At 42.2% G+C, this 20,093-nt stretch overlaps 1 protein-coding gene across 2 annotated transcripts; it reads right to left on the bottom strand.

Moving 5' to 3' along the window:
• Positions 1-10,320: 10,320 nt before the first annotated feature.
• LOC109760929 (uncharacterized) lies at positions 10,321-19,834 on the bottom strand. 2 transcript variants are annotated; one of them, XM_020319726.4, is made up of 6 exons: positions 19,719-19,834; positions 19,539-19,643; positions 18,335-18,555; positions 12,607-12,960; positions 11,295-12,498; positions 10,321-11,220 (listed from the first exon to the last, which is right to left on the bottom strand). In XM_020319726.4, exons 3-6 carry the CDS (start codon positions 18,544-18,546, stop codon positions 10,609-10,611), a joined length of 2,382 nt encoding a protein of 793 aa, XP_020175315.1. In that variant the 5' UTR covers positions 18,547-18,555; positions 19,539-19,643; positions 19,719-19,834; the 3' UTR covers positions 10,321-10,608. The 2 variants fall into 2 exon arrangements, with proteins under 2 accessions (XP_020175315.1, XP_045087066.1); XM_045231131.1 differs by having other exon boundaries at positions 18,335-18,558; positions 19,719-19,818.
• Positions 19,835-20,093: the final 259 nt, after the last annotated feature.

Genomic DNA, 20,093 nt, shown 5'->3' with positions numbered 1-20,093 from the left:
TTTTTTTTGCAAGTTACACAAAAAATGTGTGCATCTAAAATAACAAACAGTAGTGGATAACAAAGGATCCACTCATTTGTCTTTGTGTTAAAATACAAATACAAAAATTTGTAAGAATGTTTTAAAGTGACGGAATACACATGTTTGTGTACATTCTTTTTATGAAACTTTAGAATGCACTTTCATCTTCCCTTTAAGCGTTTTCTGATGAGATATTTGGGGTTTCCGCACAATATCATGGTATATTAGCGTCATTGGGTTTTACTTGGTTTTGGCATGCACAGGGATTTTGAATCACACTACTAATGGATGTAAAATATAGTACATTTTTAGTGATGGACACTAGTAGGAAAAGGGGCTTTTACCCCGGTTCATAAGGGCCTTTAGTCCCGGTTCAGGAACCGGGACTAAAGGGTCGTTACTAATGCCCTAGCCCATTAGTCCCATTTCTTACACGAACCGGGACTAAAGGCCGTCCACGTGGCCGGTGCGGGGAGCCCAGGCAGGAGGGCCTTTGGTCCCGGTTGGTGCCACCAACCGGGACCAATAGGCATCCACGCGTCAGCACCTGGCAGGAGCTGAGGTTTTTGTTTTTTTGAAAGGGGGGGGGGTTTGGGGGTTTTGGGGGGTTAATTTAGGTTGTTATTAGGTAGCTATTAGAGAGAAGTGTCCTCTCTTATATCTCCGTGCTTGGTTTACCAATGCTACGTACTGCTATGCCTAAACATGGCTTAGATTGAAGTGAAGGCAACATGTGGTGCATGTCGAAAGTAATACTAATCCGGACTTGATCAAGTTTGGATTGTACTACTTTCGACACGCACCACATGCATGTTGCCTTCACTTCAATCCAATCCATGTTCATTTCACCCGCTGATATATAATAACTCTTCATGCACGCATCATGCATCATCATATATAATAACAAGTCCTACTAATCATCATCATACAACTTCTACTCGTTATTAATAACAAGTCATACGATCATCATCCTCACAGTCATCGAACCAACCCTACTTAATTGTTCTTAGCACATGATCATTAGTATTAGGTAGGACCGAAATACCCTCTTTAAGGTAAAATAGCATAAAACAATATAGACCCTGACTCTCCATTATGGAGAATGGAGATCATCCTGTCTTCAATTCTTGCGCCTCGCTTCCTTTTGCTTCCAAGAAGCTCCTTGCGACTGTCCATACATTTTTTCCATTCTTTGATTTGCATGTCTCCACTTCTTTTAGAAATCCGGTATGGACAGTTGAGATTCGTAGGATGACCTGGTTGTATATTCAAAACATCAAGCCTACCATTCTGATACATCAAATGAGGCACACAATCCTCTGGGATTATCTGTTGAAAAACATAGTAATAACTTCATAGTTAGCAATGATAATGCACTAGTTTTAGAACTATGCAAAATATGCACGGATGTCGTAATAGTAAGAAATCTTACCAGGGTATCTCCATAGTAGTTACCGTAGTTCAACACGTGCACTAGTGGCACGTATGGAGGACCATAATGATGAGGAGTTTGATTGTAGATATTGTAATTCTCAATATCAGTACAAAATCCGAGCAGATGAGTTTTCTCCTTATAAGTTAACTCAGAGCCATCGGTGTAGTAGGTTCTGTCTACCATGTTCCGCACATTGTTTGAACAATCAAAATAAGCTGTCAACGAAAATAAGCTGTCAACTATTTTGAAATGAACAATATAAATTAGCTAATAACTATGTTTGAGAAACTCACATAGCGGTAGAATTGGAGGCGTATCAACAAGGACCCAAATGTCCATATTGTCTTGCTCGATGTCAGGATCACCAAGATCCATGGTGACAAGCATACCCTCATCAAAACCATACATCTTGCAAAATGCTTCCCAATTTTTGCAACCAAAATGGGTTACGCTCTCAGAATTATACAGCTTTACTTCAAAATCTATATCATGATGGGTCCTTAGGTGAATTTTCTTTGTTTCCATACTTTCATGGTCTTCAAAACCCATCCTCTCCAAGACGTAGCGTCTTGCATGGCATGGGATAAGCTAGCCGAATTGTAAAAGATGAAAAGTACACGTTGAAATAGTTGAAGTCGTGCTTAATTACGAAAAAATAACACTTGTCGTCGTTGCGTACCGTTTCAACATCGAACGTCTCCTCCAGCTTAATACTGAAGCGCCGATCTTCGTCCAGGTGAGGCCTGTCGCACTGACCTCGGTCGTCGTGGCACCAGTCGCACTCCCCCGGGAGACTTTCGTCGTCCGAGTACGACATTTCCTATGTTCATATATAATTCAAATATTAAACATCTACAATTAAATATATGTACTAAAAAACCTAAGTTAGATCATTATTATTCATCACGGGTTGACTATCGGTTTGTCGAGTCTTTTCTTGAAAACTCTCAGCTCACGTGGTGTATACATTCGACCGTTGGTGATGGTCGCTCCTCCCTTTGTCCCCGTGTGCATTACACCAAAATGTCTAGCTAGCACACGGGAACAAAGCAGAAGCGACCCCCACGACAACAGTCGGGATTCTTCGTCCTCTCATATATATATGGTGGAACTCTCCCTCACTGATTCCTCTCTGACATTTGCGACCGTCGGTGATGGTAGCTCCTCCTTTCGTTCTCGAGTGCATTACACCAAATTTTCTAGCACACGGGAACAAAGGAGAAGCTACCCCCACGACAACAGTCGGGATTCTTCGTCCTCTCATATATGGTGGAGACTCGACAGACTTACAGTCAACCCGAAATATCATTTAATTATCTTTCTAAAAGAGGATTTGGCTGGTCTCACCTCGATGTCGGAGGGGGCGGTGACGGGGACGACGGCGGGGATGATGGAGGGGCCGGAGGGGCTCCTAGATTTCTGCGAAAACAAAAACCCTATAAGCTATCAACTAATCATAGTGCTCTCCAATTTTAGCATTCAAAGTAGGATCGGAGTAGTTTTCCACTCTGAGCATTCAATAAGCAAAATCAAATCACAAAATAAAGTAGTATTCAAATTAGGATGCATTCAATTATAAGCAAAACTACATCATCTCCATGCGTCCGTACATCGCTGAATATTATCACTAATACACCTCGAATACTATCATACATATAGCATCGCTAGTACAGCTAGAACAGTAGCGCCCGATGGGTATCGGCGCGGGCGGTGGACACCCAAAGGGACGGAACCATCACAGAATCATAGCTCCAGTGAGATCCCTGAAGAACCTGCCAGGTATTGTCGAACCTGCCCTCCAACGCAACCATGTAGCGACGGACGTGCTGGTCCTCCTCGCTGACATGGTGACGTACCACCTCCGCGGTGTCCGGAAGCCTCGGCACCGTCATTGGCCCACGCGAACGCCACCAAACAAGGATCGGGTCAACGACGGGCTGGTTCCTCACCAACCTACGCCCACCGGAAGGTAGCACCTCCCAAAACCAGCCCGGCGGAGCCCAGTCCCGGACATGGCCCCTCTGATCAAGCCGGCCTCCTCCGCCGAGTCGACGACGAGGATGCGGGATAGGCATCGTCGACGTCGATGCGGGAATAACTGCTTTAACTAAAAAAACAAACTAGTTCTATTAATTTCCTTACTATAAATAGAATAAAGTAGTACTTACTACAAATAAACTAGCTAGTTTAACTAGTTCTATTATTTTTCTAACTAATTCTATTAAACACTTTCTAAGTAGTACTTACTAAAAGTTATCGGGGAGGGGGGTACATATATCGACAACGACATACCCGATAAAAAATAAGAAGAGGAAGAAGACAAAAAAAAGAGGAGAAGAAGAAAGGAATAGAGGAGGAGATCGAAGAAAAAAAGAAAAAAAGAGGAGAAGAAGAAAAAATAGAATAACATATTATTCTATTTCTTCTTCTTCTTCTCCTCTATTTCTTCTTCTTCTACTCTTTTTTTCTTCTTTTTCATCTTCTTATTTATTTCTCCTCTACTTCCTCTCCTCTTCTTATTCTTCTTCTTCTCCTCCTTCTTCCTCTTCTTATTTTCCTTTTTTCTCTCCTTCTTTTTCTTCTAAATATGAACATACATAAATGACTTCTAAATATGAAAAATCTAAACTACACATCTAAATTAATACATCTAAATTACAACAACTAAATTAACTACACATCCAAATTAATACAACTAAATTACAAATCTAAATTAAACTACGTACAGTACTATAGCTAGGGGGCGCGGCGGCAGCGGCGGCGGCCATTACAGGGAGGAGGAGGAGGGGATCGGGGCGGCGCTCACAGGGTGGCGGAGGGCGACGGCGACCGCGGCGGGCCGGGTGCGGAGGGCGGCGACGGTGACGTATACGGGGCGATGGCTCGGGGGCGCGCGGCGGAGGCCGACGGCGACGGCGGCGGGGGGGGGGGGGGGGCGGAGGACGACGGCGACGGGCGATGGCGTGGGCTCGGGGGCACGGGCGACAGCGACGACGACGGGGCAGCCTGGCGGCGTAGATCGAGCTCGCGGCGTCATCGGGCGGGGGGACACTGGCGATGGAAATCAGAAAATTTCCAAAGTGCTACTTATATAGCAAAGGCTTTGGTCCCGGTTGGTGGCTCCAACCGGAACCAATACCCACCCTTTGGTCCCTGTTGGTGCCACCAATCAGGACTAAAGGCCTCTTTTCACCAGCGCAAAGGGCGGGAAGCAGAGGGCTTTGGTCCCGGTTGGTGGCACCAACCGGGACCAAAGGGGAGCATTGGTTCCGGTTGGAGCCACCAACCGGGACTAATGTGCTGGCGCGGTGCGGTGGGAAGTTTAGTCCCACCTCGCTAGCTGAGAGAGCTCAGCACCTGTTTATAAGCTGCGCTGCAGCTCAGGTGCTGAGCTCCTCTCTAATATGCAGGCATTATACATGCCTACCTTTTTCATTGCCATGTTGGGCCTATTGGGCCTGCGGGCCTGCATCCTGGCCCATGTGCAGATGGGTTTCTAGTCGTATGCAGGCTGTGTGGCCCATTAGGCGGCATTTTTTTATTTTTTCCAGAATTTTTTTGTTTTTTGAATTATTTATTTTCTTTTGATTTTTTCTTTATTTTTTATTCTTTTTGCTTTTAGCTCAGAATAATTATAAACTTTGTGTTAATCCATTAGTTTCAAAATTTGAATAGTTTAAATTTCATCCGGAAACTCGTGTGTTACAAAGGGATTTCATTTTTTAAACCTAATTTGAACTCCTGACTTTTTGTGTGTTCAAAATGCACCATTCAAAGCCACATCATCATTTTTCAATCCTTTCTGACTTCATTTGTTATTTTTCATGCATTTACTAATTATTTTGAACTATAAGACCCTAAAATTGAAAAGCATTTCAAATGAACTCTGAAAAGGTTGAAAGTTGGCATGATATCATCATTTCATCCACATAGCATGTGCAAGAAAGTTGAGAGGGTTACGGCAAAAACTGGATGCACTTCGTGTACAAAACGGACAATCTCTTTCAAAGTATCAGGATTTCATCCGGAAACTCGTCTATTACAAAGGGATTTCATTTTTTAAACCTTATCTGAACTCCTGACTTTTTGTGTGTTCAAAATGCACCATTCAAAGCCACATCATCATTTTTCAATCCTTTCTGACTTCATTTGTTATTTTTCATGCATTTACTAATTATTTTGAGCTATAAGACCCTAAAATTGAAAAGCATTTCAAATGAACTCCGAAAAGGTTGAAAGTTGGCATGATATCATCATTTCATCCACATAGCATGTGCAAGAAAGTTGAGAGGGTTACGGCAAAAACTGGATGCACTTCGTGTACAAAACGGACAATCTCTTTCAAAGTATCAGGATTTCATCCGGAAACTCGTCTGTTACAAAGGGATTTCATTTTTTTTAAACTTATTTGAACTCCTGACTTTTTGTGTGTTCAAAATGCACCATTCAAAGCCACATCATCATTTTTCAATCCTTTCTGACTTCATTTGTTATTTCTCATGCATTTACTAATTATTTTGAGCTATAAGACCCTACAATTGAAAAGCATTTCAAATGAACTCCGAAAAGGTTGAAAGTTGGCATGATATCATTATTTCATCCACATAGCATGTGCAAGAAAGTTGAGAGGGTTACGGCAAAAACTGGATGCACTTCGTGTACAAAACGGACAATCTCTTTCAAAGTATCAGGATTTCATCCGGAAACTCGTGTGTTACAAAGGGATTTCATTTTTTAAACCTTATCTGAACTCCTGACTTTTTGTGTGTTCAAAATGCACCATTCAAAGCCACATCATCATTTTTCAATCCTTTCTGACTTCATTTGTTATTTTTCATGCATTTACTAATTATTTTGAGCTATAAGACCCTAAAATTGAAAAGCATTTCAAATGAACTCCGAAAAGGTTGAAAGTTGGCATGATATCATCATTTCATCCACATAGCATGTGCAAGAAAGTTGAGAGGGTTACGGCAAAAACTGCATGCACTTCGTGTACAAAACGGACAATCTCTTTCAAAGTATCAGGATTTCATCCGGAAACTCGTCTGTTACAAAGGGATTTCATTTTTTTAAACTTATTTGAACTCCTGACTTTTTGTGTGTTCAAAATGCACCATTCAAAGCCACATCATCATTTTTCAATCCTTTCTGACTTCATTTGTTATTTCTCATGCATTTACTAATTATTTTGAGCTATAAGACCCTAAAATTGAAAAGCATTTCAAATGAACTCCGAAAAGGTTGAAAGTTGGCATGATATCATTATTTCATCCACATAGCATGTGCAAGAAAGTTGAGAGGGTTACGGCAAAAACTGGATGCACTTCGTGTACAAAACGGACAATCTCTTTCAAAGTATCAGGATTTCATCCGGAAACTCGTGTGTTACAAAGGGATTTCATTTTTTAAACCTTATTTGAACTCCTGACTTTTTGTGTGTTCAAAATGCACCATTCAAAGCCACATCATCATTTTTCAATCCTTTCTGACTTCATTTGTTATTTCTCATGCATTTACTAATTATTTTGAGCTATAAGACCCTAAAATTGAAAAGCATTTCAAATGAACTTCGAAAAGGTTCAAAGTTGGCATGATATCATTATTTCATCCACATAGCATGTGCAAGAAAGTTGAGAGGGTTACGGCAAAAACTGGATGCACTTCGTGTACAAAACGGACAATCTCTTTCAAAGTATCAGGATTTCATCCGGAAACTCGTGTGTTACAAAGGGATTTCATTTTTTAAACCTTATTTGAACTCCTGACTTTTTGTGTGTTCAAAATGCACCATTCAAAGCCACATCATCATTTTTCAATCCTTTCTGACTTCATTTGTTATTTTTCATGCATTTACTAATTATTTTGAGCTATAAGACCCTAAAATTGAAAAGCATTTCAAATGAACTCCGAAAAGGTTGAAAGTTGGCATGATATCATTATTTCATCCACATAGCATGTGCAAGAAAGTTGAGAGGGTTACGGCAAAAACTGGATGCACTTCGTGTACAAAACGGACAATCTCTTTCAAAGTATCAGGATTTCATCCGGAAACTCGTGTGTTACAAAGGGATTTCATTTTTTAAACCTTATTTGAACTCCTGACTTTTTGTGTGTTCAAAATACACCATTCAAAGCCACATCATCATTTTTTAATCTTTTCTGACTTCATTTGTTATTTCTCATGCATTTACTAATTATTTTGAGCTATAAGACCCTAAAATTGAAAAGCATTTCAAATGAACTCTGAAAAGGTTGAGTTGGCATGATATCATCATTTCATCCACATAGCATGTGCAAGAAAGTTGAGAGGGTTACGGCAAAAACTGGATGCACTTCGTGTACAAAACGGACAATCTCTTTCAAAGTATCAGGATTTCATTCGGAAACTCGTCTGTTACAAAGGGATTTCATTTTTTAAAACTTATTTGAACTCCTGACTTTTTGTGTGTTCAAAATGCACCATTCAAAGCCACATCATCATTTGTCAATCCTTTCTGACTTCATTTGTTATTTCTCATGCATGTACGAATTATTTTGAGCTATAAGACCCTAAAATTGAAAAGCATTTCAAATGAACTCTGAAAAGGTTTTCTTTATACTTACAACAAAAAACTTATTTATTTTATTTCTAATTACTTATGTCTTTTACTTTAATTATTTTATTTTTATTTATTTTACTGCTGCTATTTTTATTTATTTTACTTGCTGCTATTTTTACTTAATTAATTAAGGTTTATTTATTGTAGTTACTATAGTTTATTTTATTTTATTTTATTAAGGTTTATTTAGTTTTATTTATTTTATTAAGGTTTATTTATTTTATAAATATAAAAAATGAACATAGATGCACTTATAGAGAAAATTCAACCTAAATTCATACTAAATTTTTATGAAATTTACTATGAATTTAAGTCAAATTTTCTGTATAAGGGCATCTATTTTCACTTTAATAGAAGCTCAACAAGGCATAGAGGGACGGGCTTATAAACTGGTGTGAGCGCCCTTCGGTTGGCGAGGTGGGACTAAACACTGGCCGCAACTAGGACCAGCCCTTTAGTCCCGGTTTGTGGTATGAACCGGGACTAAAGGGTGGTGGGCCAGGAGCGTGGCCCATTGGTCCCGGTTTGTACCACCAACCGGGACCAAAGGGTCCATACGAACCGGGACCAATGCCCACGAGGCCCCGGCCGGCCCCCTGGGCTCTCGAACCGGGACCAATGCTCACATAGTCCCGGTTCGTGACTGAACCGGGGCTAATGTGAAAACTGCCCTGTGACCTAAGCCCTGTTTTCTACTAGTGGGAACTTTCCTTTTTAGTGTAGGATATGTTACCTTTTTGTTTTTCAATGAATAAGTTCGGCCTCCGGGATATTCAAATGGTAAGTATACAAAAATGAACATTGTCACGTTGTCCTGTACTATGTTTTCCGATGCTCAATTTGTAATTATACAAAGGAGGACGAGTATGCCAATAAGTTGCCGTGTATTATGTTTTCATTTGGTTAATAGTGTGAGTACATATCAGTGAAGGACTCTGGAATAATATAACAAGACAGTTCAATATTATAGTGTAACATAAAAACCCGTCATATATTTTATCTGATTTGTACTTTACTGGAAATATATCCTTTCAATCACCTGACGACCAATATGCATTCACGCGTGTTATTTGAAGCAACCATTTGAAATTTTATGCTAATTATTTCTTTATTTTAATTTCTAACAAATATTGCATGTACCCCGAAAAAACTATTGCATGCACAACTGTTAATATGAGTTGAACTTATATACATCTATCTAAAATAGGCTAGCGCGTGCGTATGCACGGGTTGACAACTAGTAGACATAGAGGTTTAGTTAGGCCAAAGCTCCTGGCTTGGATTAACACCCTCATGTAAATGTTAGCTAGGTTCAGGTAGGACTTTCTAACCCCTTGAGACCTATGTTTTGGTTGTAATTATTTCTGTTTGGTTTTAATAATGGACTGCGGGGCTTTGTCTTAGAGTAAATATCCAAAAAAAAGAGGAACTGTAAAAAAATAACCCTAGTCACTCCCATCTCCAACCAAAGCCATACAGACAAATGAGTTGCGCCCGAGATCAGCCCAAGGAGGGGAAGGCAAGGTAGGAAGAGGGGGACTTGTGACTGGTGAAATGGCGGAGGAAAATACTCACATGGCAGCACCGCCTGAGAGCTTGAAAACCCTAGTCACGAGACCTAGGAGAAAAGCATACTTTTCATAAGGGGTTTCAGTCTATAGATGAGATCATAAAGGAGTGTCTCATAGTTTTAATTTCAAACATGTAGCTCAATGTGCACTCCTTCACTGCTCTTACTAGGTCTAGTGGGCCTGTACTTGGCATTGGATAATCATGCACTGCCTAAGAGAAAGAAAACACCACCTCCTCCTCATCCACAATGGTCGATCCTAAATCCCAGAGATCACCCGGTCTATTCTCTGCCATTCTTTCTCCCTTAGAGAGCCTTTGTTATTATTATTTTCGAAGTTGGCGGCGGAGCGGTAAGGAGAGGTGGCAACGGGTTGGGGAGGGAAGGCCAGATACATTGAAGACTTCATTCGCTTTTACCGCCTCCTCATCCCCTAATGATAATCCTCCGCCTTACTACCTTCCCTAACGAGCACCGCCTCGACCTCTGCAACCACATGTATATCTCCTCCAAGCTCGACGCACAAATTTAATAACCAACAATTGTGAACATTATCTAGCGTCCTCTCTGCTGGTTGTGTTTTATTACATCTGTTCTCCTCCGGTTCAACTCTAGCTATACAGTGCGCAAATAAAAACAGTCATGCCATGATACAAATTGCCAGAAGGAAAGCAGTTATGTAAGACACAATGTGGAGTAAAACAGTTCTATTGAAAGACAATGCAGCTTGGCTAGGCTCACAAGCATGCTGAAATATTTGCACCAACTGTAGCTTAATTTGGCAGTTCATAAATAATAACAAAGGCTCCCTAGGATTCAGGACACACACACCGAGAACAATAGCATCACCAAGCGTGCACAAAGTTCAAACCAGAGTGCATACAGTCTGCATATATATTGCAGAAATTTATTTTTCATTTGATGTGCTGATTAATCTTACCAATTTGCCAGCCTCCATGGACACACATAGTTTGTGTAGTTCACTGCTCCTTTGGCTCCTTTGTGACTAGAAGTTCCTCTGCTTCTTTCAATAAGGAGGCGAGAGTCCTGTAAGGCTTCAGTGTGCCACGATTGGCACTGTATAAAATCATAAAGCTCTCGAGAGAAGACATGGTCTTGCAAGCATCAGCCAAAGATTGTAGAAAGATCACCAAGAAGTGTTCTTTGAGGTAGCTGTCACTGTGCTTCACTTTCATCATTGATATGACCATGTTGCTGGCATTCTTCATCATGCTCAGGCAACTAGCCGTGGGTTGACTCTTTCTCCGCACCAACTCATTGAGCTTATTGGCAAAGCTGGTTGGAGAATCTCCAGGAGAAATTTTATCAACCAGTTGAGCCAAATTATGATCTTGGGTGATGAATTTGTCAAATATTGCAGCAGCGAGAGATAGTAAAGCCATGTGCAATTTCATGTCATCATTTTGCTGACAAGTTGAAGTGTTGTTGCTACGGCCATCATCTTGTGAAACAAGAACTTGGGCTTCTATGTCAGCGGGGCCTAGCAAAGGAGAACTTTGTCTATGTGTTCTGGTTTCTGCTAGTGTATCATTTCCATTCAACACAACAGGAGGTAGTATTTCTCGGAGAATCTGCAAATTTAGGAGTATGCATAATAGTCAGTCAGGGAAAATGAAAAACAAAGATGTAGTATTTTATAACGTACTTTTGGCATCACGTCCTCCATCGTTTCCTTGAGTGCCCTGAGATATTCATCATTCTCTTTGTAATAAATATAGAGATGCTTGAGTGTTTTAGCTGCCATAATTCGATTTGTGCCCTTGGCCGCAGCATCTAGTAGGATTTTACGGAGATCACGGACAAGATGATCATTTGCCTTCAAGATGATGGCAGCATTGGTTTCGCTTTGACTTAGCTTCAGCAGTGCTTCACCAGCCAATTTTCTGATGGGGTGCTCTTTGGCCTCATCAGTGAAGATAGAAGGAAGCATCTTGATAAAATTTTCTCTGCTTTCCTTGTTCCCACACGGAAACTCCTCACCCAAGCCCACGGGTAGCTGCGTGAGAATCTCAATGGTTAATATGCGAACTTGTTCACCGCATCCGCAACACTTGAGAATTTCCTCCATGCCGTGGATTACTTCCTTGCTGCTTGAAATTTGTCTGCGCAGCTGGGCGCCAGTCTCTCCCGGAGCAGCCATGAGCCGGCACATGACTTGCAGCGACTCGGTTACAATGGCGGTCGACCATGCCTCGTGGTCGATGAGGTGGAGCAAGTCGGAGCTTACGGGCGCCATGACCTTGGAGAGCAGGCCCTGGGCGTTGCTTATGGTTCTGCAATTGTCCTCGTCGGCTGCGAGCTTGCGGAGGATAACGAAGCCGTTCTCCGTGAGTTTCTTGTAGTCATCAGCGGACAGGGAGGACGCACAACAGTCATCCTCAAATTGCTGCTGAGAGATGTGGATCAGCGAGCCTATGCGCTGGATCCCATGTGGGAACTGCATCAGAGGAATCCTACTGGCAAGGTGTGTCACTATGTTGGCAGCAATCACCCTAATCGTCTCGTCGTATGGGCTTGTGGAATCCAGCGCCAACAGCAGTTTCTCGAGTACAGGGCCAGAAGACGCTACCAAACTGATGAGCTGTGATGTGAGTGTGCGCTCCTCTGCTGGGTGCTCCAAGAGTGCGTCCAGAATCCTTGCCCCGGAAAGGAAGTTTTCTGATTTTTGGGACTTGATCATTCCCATAGCATATGTCGCCAAGTTTGTCTCCTTGAAGAATGCTGGGTCCTTCTCACACCCGATCACGGTCTCGCGCAGGTATTCCTTCACATCCTCTTCGATGTGGTTCATCTTGTACGCTCGCGCCACATCATTGACTAAGTCCTTCCGCGCAAAACTCGAATAAAACCTGTAACAGAAGATTCGGTTTGTGCTCAGTGCAGTTTATATCGCCTTTATGCATGCTACTATTGAATCAACAAAATTCTCTTTATGAAAATGGGAAATTGAGAAAAACCTGTAACAGAAGAGCAGACCCTGCAACATAGCCAGAGAATACAAAACAATCAGGGCCGGCTGTAGGTGTGCAGCTTCTTCATTCTTGGGGGCGACGTAATCATGTTCTATCAGGCGCCACGCCGAAATCCCGGCACTGAACAGCGGCCCACACATATAGAGAGCCGCTAGAGGGCACACTACTATAGGGCCCACCAGCAGGTGACACAACCATACAACAGCTGCTAGCAGTTGGCGTGCCCAGGTGTCATTAGTTCCATTAGGGTTCAGCGTGGCATATATAGCGTGTGAGACACCAATGATCGAATACTCAATATATTTTAACTTCCCCTTCAGACCGACATCAGCAGAGACCCTGGACATATAAGTTCTAGTTAGATCAGTGCATGATGTCTACTGACATGACAAAATGGTGTACGCCACCAAGCAAAATAATATGACTAACTTACAGAATGCTCCATACATCAGATGAATATTATTTTGACCTTCTATAAACCTTTCAGGATTTTACTAAAACTATAGGAATTTTTAGATAATTTTTTGACATTTAGAACTCGACACAATGTTTAAGCATACACAAAAGCATATTCCACACTTTGGGAACATCTTTATTTGAGTTTCAAATATTTGAAGTGTTTTTGTGGATTTTCCTGCAATATATAAAAATTATTCCATAATTGGCTAAATGTGTGCTCAATTTCCAGTATCTTTTATGTCATTGCTGAAAAAGGTTTAAATGAGCTTCTATAAGTGCTTCATTATCTCCATTGTTTATTTCAATGGCCTATAGTATAACCGCACAAATTAATCATAAATTTTTGGATTCATGCTTCGTGTTTATCTTCTAGGAACTTTTAAAGTATGATAAAATTTACCATGAACCTCTTAGAGCATGGTTAATAGTATACCAGCTGCTGGCTATAAGCCAGTGCCATGTCATCTACAGCCCATCTTATAGTCAACATGTACAATAGTAGATCAAAAGAGTGTACTACTTTTTTATTATGTGACCCACCTTTCATTCTCACAAAGTGCCTAGGAGCACGTGCTAGAGCTGACTCTTCACGAAGAGCCCGCTTACTTTCTCTCTCCTCTTCTCTTTCCTCCAATTAAGCAGAAATATACTAGTTTATTGCTTATAGCCCGCTGACTCAGCTCTATTGTACTTGCTCTTAAGGTGTCTACCTTCATAAAGATTCCACCCATCATGCATTTGCGTGCCCATAAAAAAATTATTTCTTGCTTAGCCATTTTTGCACGTGTGCTAGCATTTTTAAGAAATAGCCACAAGTGGGATGGAGCAATCCTCACCTAAATATGATCTCATTTCAAAAAGAGATTTATCCAATTTGTATGGTAAACAAGATGAAAAAGCTTAACAGCCCGAGGGGCAATACATCTTGTCGAAGAAAATACCAAAAAAAACATGAAACACCAATACAAGCACATACAAGGCACCACTAGCAAAAGAAGAATGTTGCCGATGCAGCACCTTACGCAATGAGATAGCATACAAGCAACACCTAAGGTGACAGACCGAGAGAAACCACCTACACGGCTTCAGACAATGAGTGAACCACCTCTACCAACACACATCAGGCACAAGTTTGTCCGCACAACAACCTTCACTCCAAGCTTCTCCGTTTGTCCGCATTAGGCCTGTCGAGAAGGACCGTATAGTAGAAACCCTTAAAGAATTGCTCCGCTCGCCCTTCGGAGGGAGGAAGCACTGAAGGAGGGAGTAATGTCGCAAGAGAATGAGGATTGGCACCTCGGTAACCCGGCTTTCGAGGAAACAACCAAGCAAAGAATAGAAAGCCGAAGATAGTCATCTGTTGGTGATAACACTCTAGGGCGCAGTGGCAGTAGGGATTGCTTGCGACGCCTTCAGGAAGGGGAACGACCCCCGTAAGCTCCGCCGTCGCAGAGCTTTCGCCCAAAAACACTCACTACACTTCACAAATCCATTCAAAACACCACTATAGAGGATTGGAAGTGGTATTGTCCGTGACTACAACCACATGCTTTTCCGTTGTTTCGGGCTACACTTCCTCGCCATCAAAATCCCCACCGCCAACTGATTCGCAACTCGTTCACTCCCATCCTCGTCACTCGCATCCAGGTCGCTGCCACTTTAATCCCCATACTTGCTGACTTGGGCATGGAGGGAAGCTTCTCATGGCAGCTTGCCTCCTTGATTCCCATACTTCCTGACTTGGGCCTGGAGGGAAGCTTCACATGGCAGCTTGGCTCCTTGATTCCCATACTTCCTGACTTGGGCCTGGAGGAGGGCTTCACGTGGCAGCCGGTCTCATGTCGCAGAACACAGTGATTTGTTGATCACAGGTTTCTCAGACTGATATATCTAAAAAAATTAGTTAGAGAAGCATGTCAACGTTACCTATTGACTACAGCACGTTGATTGATTTGTTGGAGAAACATCTCAGCACGTGCACGCTCTTGTGCTGCCATCCTCGGCATATGCATTTCAACATTATTGTTGGCCTAGTTCCACACAGCCGAGAACTCTCCGGTGAGACCATACGATCGCAAAGCAACCTCGCGATTCCACGAGGAGCAACACACACATACACAGAAAGCACGATTCCGCGATCAATCTTTGTCGATGGCCGGAAAGCAACACACGCACGTACACAAGCTACTATTCGAACCAGCACTAGTAGCAACAGACATGACACTCGATGCAATCTGAGCACCACAAGCATTACTACAGCAGCTGTTTCCCACCCCATGCATGCCACTTGTGTTGGATCTCTTCTCATCTTCCTCGGGTGGCGCATTGCTCCTGGCTCCACCAGTTGCTGCGTCTAACTATGGATAGACATTCCTGCTGCCGTTATCCATGGACATGAATAACTCGCGGAGCTTCGCAAGTTCCGGCGAGGTCATCGCGTCGCCATCTACCTCTATGTTGTCACGCTAGAGAACCTGGACACATCTTGGTCGTTGGTCCAACCCTAGATCCCCCAATTCTGCCCCACCGTGTTGAATTGAACCACTCCTGCTACTGCTTGTTCCTGCTGCCACCAGTGGAATAGCAGAAGCAGCACTGCCACAAAATATGAGTCATGTCAAAGTAGCAGGAGTGATTTGAGACTCTGACATGTAGGCCCAATGTTCACCTCAGCTTGTTGCTTCGTGCCACGTTGTGAAACCGCCTAATGAATCTCCTTACAAGGGTGTGTGGTGGTGATTTCTCAGGTTTTGTAAACATCTGGGGGCATGTGGACTTCTTTCCCCGTCGTTGTGGTTCTATGTTGGTAACCGTGTGCTAACTGTCTCATCCGCCCCTATCCTATCCCCGCAATCAGGCGCGGGAGCACATATATTTACAGCAAAATGTTTTTGCAATTCCCGTGTTCCAGTAAGTTTTAAAGTATAATCGAATTTAACACGAACCTCACAAGGTGTCTACCTTGAAAAAGAGTCCACCCATCACATATTTGCATGCCTTTAAAAAAGTTCCTGCTTGCTTGGCTATTTTTACTTGTAAAACCAACTTTTTTTCTCACCCCTACCTCTATCCTATCATTGCCAATCAGGGTCGGACACACATAGATGTGCACCCAAATGTTTTTGCAATTCTTGTCTTCCATTAACTTTCAAAGTATAATAAAATTTAGCGTGAACCCCTACAGGTGTTGACCTTTGAAAAGATCCCGCCCACACTACTAGGAAAAGGCCTACTAGTGGCGCACCAGTTTTGCCTACTAATGATGCGCCACTAGTACCACGCCACTAGTATTTTTTACTAATGGCGCATCACTGGTGCGCCATTAGTATCTGACTTAGTAATGGCGCACCACATAGAAGTGCGCCATTAGTAACAATTTTTTTCAAATATTTTTTCAGAAATATTTTTTGTTTTTTTCTTAATCTCGGGTCACTATGGCTTAATCTCGGGTCAATATGCTTAATGTCAAGTCAAATCGCACTAAGTGGTCAAACTTCCCGGAAGGTCACCCATCCTCACACTACTCCACCACCTCACTTAATAGCCACTTGTTGATATATCTATCATATCAATCCTATTAAACCTTGTTGATGTTTAGGACTTTGTTCATATTCATGAGTATGATGAAATTTTGAAAAATATTTCAAACTTCCCTGTCATATTACGAATCATTTTTGGAAAAAAAATTCAAAACCAATATTTTTTTCTGTTACTAGTGGCGCACCTAGCAAACGGTGCGCCACTAGTAAGTTTGAATTTTTTTGAATTTTTTTGCCTCTGGATCTTGAAAGCCCCGTATCTTTTTTTCTGTTAGGTTTTTGAGGATTTTGAAAATGTTTAACGGGGTTCCCGAGTAGATGATTCTTATGTAACTTTTCGAGTAGATGATTTTTTTGAATTCTTATGTAACTTTTCGAGTAGATGATTTTTCATATATAAAACTTTTTAATCCGAGTTCGTATGCAAAAGTTATGCCCATTTTACAAATTCCAGAGAGATTTTGCAAATAAAGTCAAAATTCATATTTGTAAATTTTCCCAACAACTAGACCACATATCACATGGGAAACTTATTTTCTTTTATTTTTTTTGACATTTCCATCATTTTCTTTTTTTTAAAACTGAAAAGGCGGTCCGGGGGGGTGCTTTCGGTGGAATGGGCCAAGTTACTAATGCCGCACCGTGAGGGTGGTGCGCCATTAGTAGTTCAACTAGTAATGGCGCACCACCCCCACCGTGCGCCATTAGTAGTTTTTCAAAAAAAACTGAAACAAATTTTGTAACAAAATTACTAATGGCGCACCGTGTGAGTGGTGCGCCATTACTAGTTCAACTAGTAATGGCGCACCGTGGGAGTGGTGCGCCACTACTAGTTGAACTAGTAATGGCGCACCATCCCATGATGCGCCATTAGTAGTTTAAAAATTTTAAAAAAATTGTAACATAATTACTAATGGCGCACCGTGGGAGTGGTGCGCCATTACTAGTTGAACTAGTAATTGCGCACCATCCCACGGTGCGTCATTAGTAGTTTTGAAAAAAAAAATTACTAATGGCGCACCGTGGATGTGGTGCGCCATTAGTATTTGCACACTAATGTCGCACCAACACATGATGCGCCATACATGTACAGTGCGCCATTAGTGTCCATATTGGCTATAGCTGTTTTTGTAGTAGTGCCATCACATGTTTGCGCACCTTTAAAAATGTGTCCTTATTTCTTAGTTATTGTTTGCATGTATGCCAGCTTGTAATTCTCATCGTCCCCTATCCCATGTCTCACAATTATGGGCGGGCAAACTTTGATGTACACCCAAATGCTCTTGCAAGTTTTTTCTCTATATGTCGTGTTCGTGTATAACAGCGACATGCATCAGTACTTGTATCCTATCGATATTATAAAGCAGGAGATGCTCATCTAGGCCGACATGCATCAGTACTTGTATCCTATCGATATTATAAAGCGGGAGATGCTCATCTAGGCCTCTTCGAAGTAACTATTGATATTCCCTGATCATGTAAGAAAGTTTGTTGGTTATATGGCTAAAGATCAAATGTTTGGAAATGTCATTAATTAAACTACTTGTTGAGCACTTCCTGATCAAAGTAAACACAACTATGATAGGGACGACCATGCATTGTAGGCTTCTCAACGTTGAGAGGTTGTTTCCTCACACATGCCTCACATTTTCATTTTCATTATGTCTTGTAGAAAGCTGGCAGATGGGAGCAAACTAAACAGTGTTGAGACTTACCGAGGTGTTAGGACGAGGGTAATGATTGTGAGAGACCAAAAGTCCTTCTTCTCCAGAACGGAGACGAAACCGCCTAGGAGAACGACGGTGGACCAGGTAATCACGAGGAAGCCCAGCCCCCTAACGGCCATCAGCAGGTACCCCATGAACAGGGCATAGCAGTTGATATACCATACTTCCATACAGCGGAGGTCAGCTTCTTTCCGATCCATCTCAACAGCCTGCTGAAAACGATAACAGGGGAACTGCATCAATCCAAGTCACTCATAATTATTTAGATCTTATGAGTGTGCACTGTTGTGCTAAACCAAGAGCTGACGCTGTTGCAGCATACGTGGCAGGAGCAAATGAAGGCAAAAAACACAGACTTAAGCTATTCATTTAATTTTTAGCTTCCACAGTCCCACCTCCTATCCTTCCTCGTCAAGTGAGCTTCATGAGAGGGGCATGGATGCCGAATACAAAGCCCATGCACCGCTTTATAAAGATATCCTCTCAGTTAGTGGTTCCAAAATGGAACTTCCTTTACTAAGAAAACTATCTTTCCTATTTATAAAGATCGGAGTTAGTGGTCATCGGTTCACTCATCTGCCGGTCTTTCTCCTCTCTGATACGTTGGACCATGAAAACCTAGAAACACAGTAGCAACAAACCCTCCTTCGTGTCGGATCGTGTCACCCAATTACCTCCTGGCGTTTAAAAAAAAGGAGGATTTACCTCCGGCCTCTTCATCACCTCCTGGCACTAATCCCAATTTTCCAGCTGCCAAAACATTCTAAGCTAGCATAAAAGGTTTTTCAGTAACCCAAATTTGTCATTGTTCGTGTGATTCCGTGACCTAGAATGGCCACCTTGCTAGTAACCCCAAAGTATCTACTTGAGTTCCTCTAAACCATCGGTGCCCTTCGTGGCCTCACGGGATCTATTCGATGAGTAGAATGCTCAACCTTGGAAGCAACACGAAGCATGGATCCAAAAATTAAGATCTTGTGGTGTTTGATATTGAACACACCAACAGAATGCTCTACTTTGTAAGGATAAATGAACGCAAAGTACCGTTTAATGATGCTCATCATCATGTTTACCTTGTTCTTTTCCGTAAACTGCTCTTAATGGCAAAAAGAAAAGAAAAGAAAAACAGACAGATGGGAAGATAAATCACATGCTCCGATCCGATCCACGCAAGGGACGGCCATGGACTCACCTTAATTTTGCACAGAGCTAGTTTGACCAGGAGGATGACGGGTTGACCAAGAAGATGATCCCTTGCTCAAGCTTGAGTCACCACAGATCAAGCGCCAGAAGATGGCTGCAGCAAGGCGGAGAAGAATGAATGCCATCTCTCGGGGAAGTTGAAGGGGAAATAAGGAGGAAGACTCCAAACCTTGGCATGCATGGCGGCCGTACGTCTTCAAGCTTTGAGTGGAGGGAAATGCAGTGGAGTGGAGTGAAGCAGAGCACCGGACCACACTGTGCTACTGCTGTCATATGCGGACACATACAGATACAGGACAGGTTGGGAGTTAAGTAGAGACGTGCCCTTGTCAAAGTCAAGTACCTGTCCAAGGTACCCCACGCCAAGTACGGCTCTGAGCTGGCATTGTCCTTCCCATGTTCCCACCACGTTGGCGTCTACCCAGCCCTCAAGCATAGGTGTCCTATCAAGCTTTGATATTGTCAGAGGCATTCACACCACCATCGATCGTGTGGTGAGTGTTGTTGTGTTTGATATTGAACACACCAACACAAGATACTATTG

The sequence above is a fragment of the Aegilops tauschii genome, chromosome 7, assembly GCF_002575655.3.
Source record: "Aegilops tauschii subsp. strangulata cultivar AL8/78 chromosome 7, Aet v6.0, whole genome shotgun sequence".
NCBI lineage: Eukaryota > Viridiplantae > Streptophyta > Magnoliopsida > Poales > Poaceae > Aegilops > Aegilops tauschii.
Note: the sequence above shows the minus strand (reverse complement) of the source record. Positions and strands in the feature narration are given on the sequence as shown.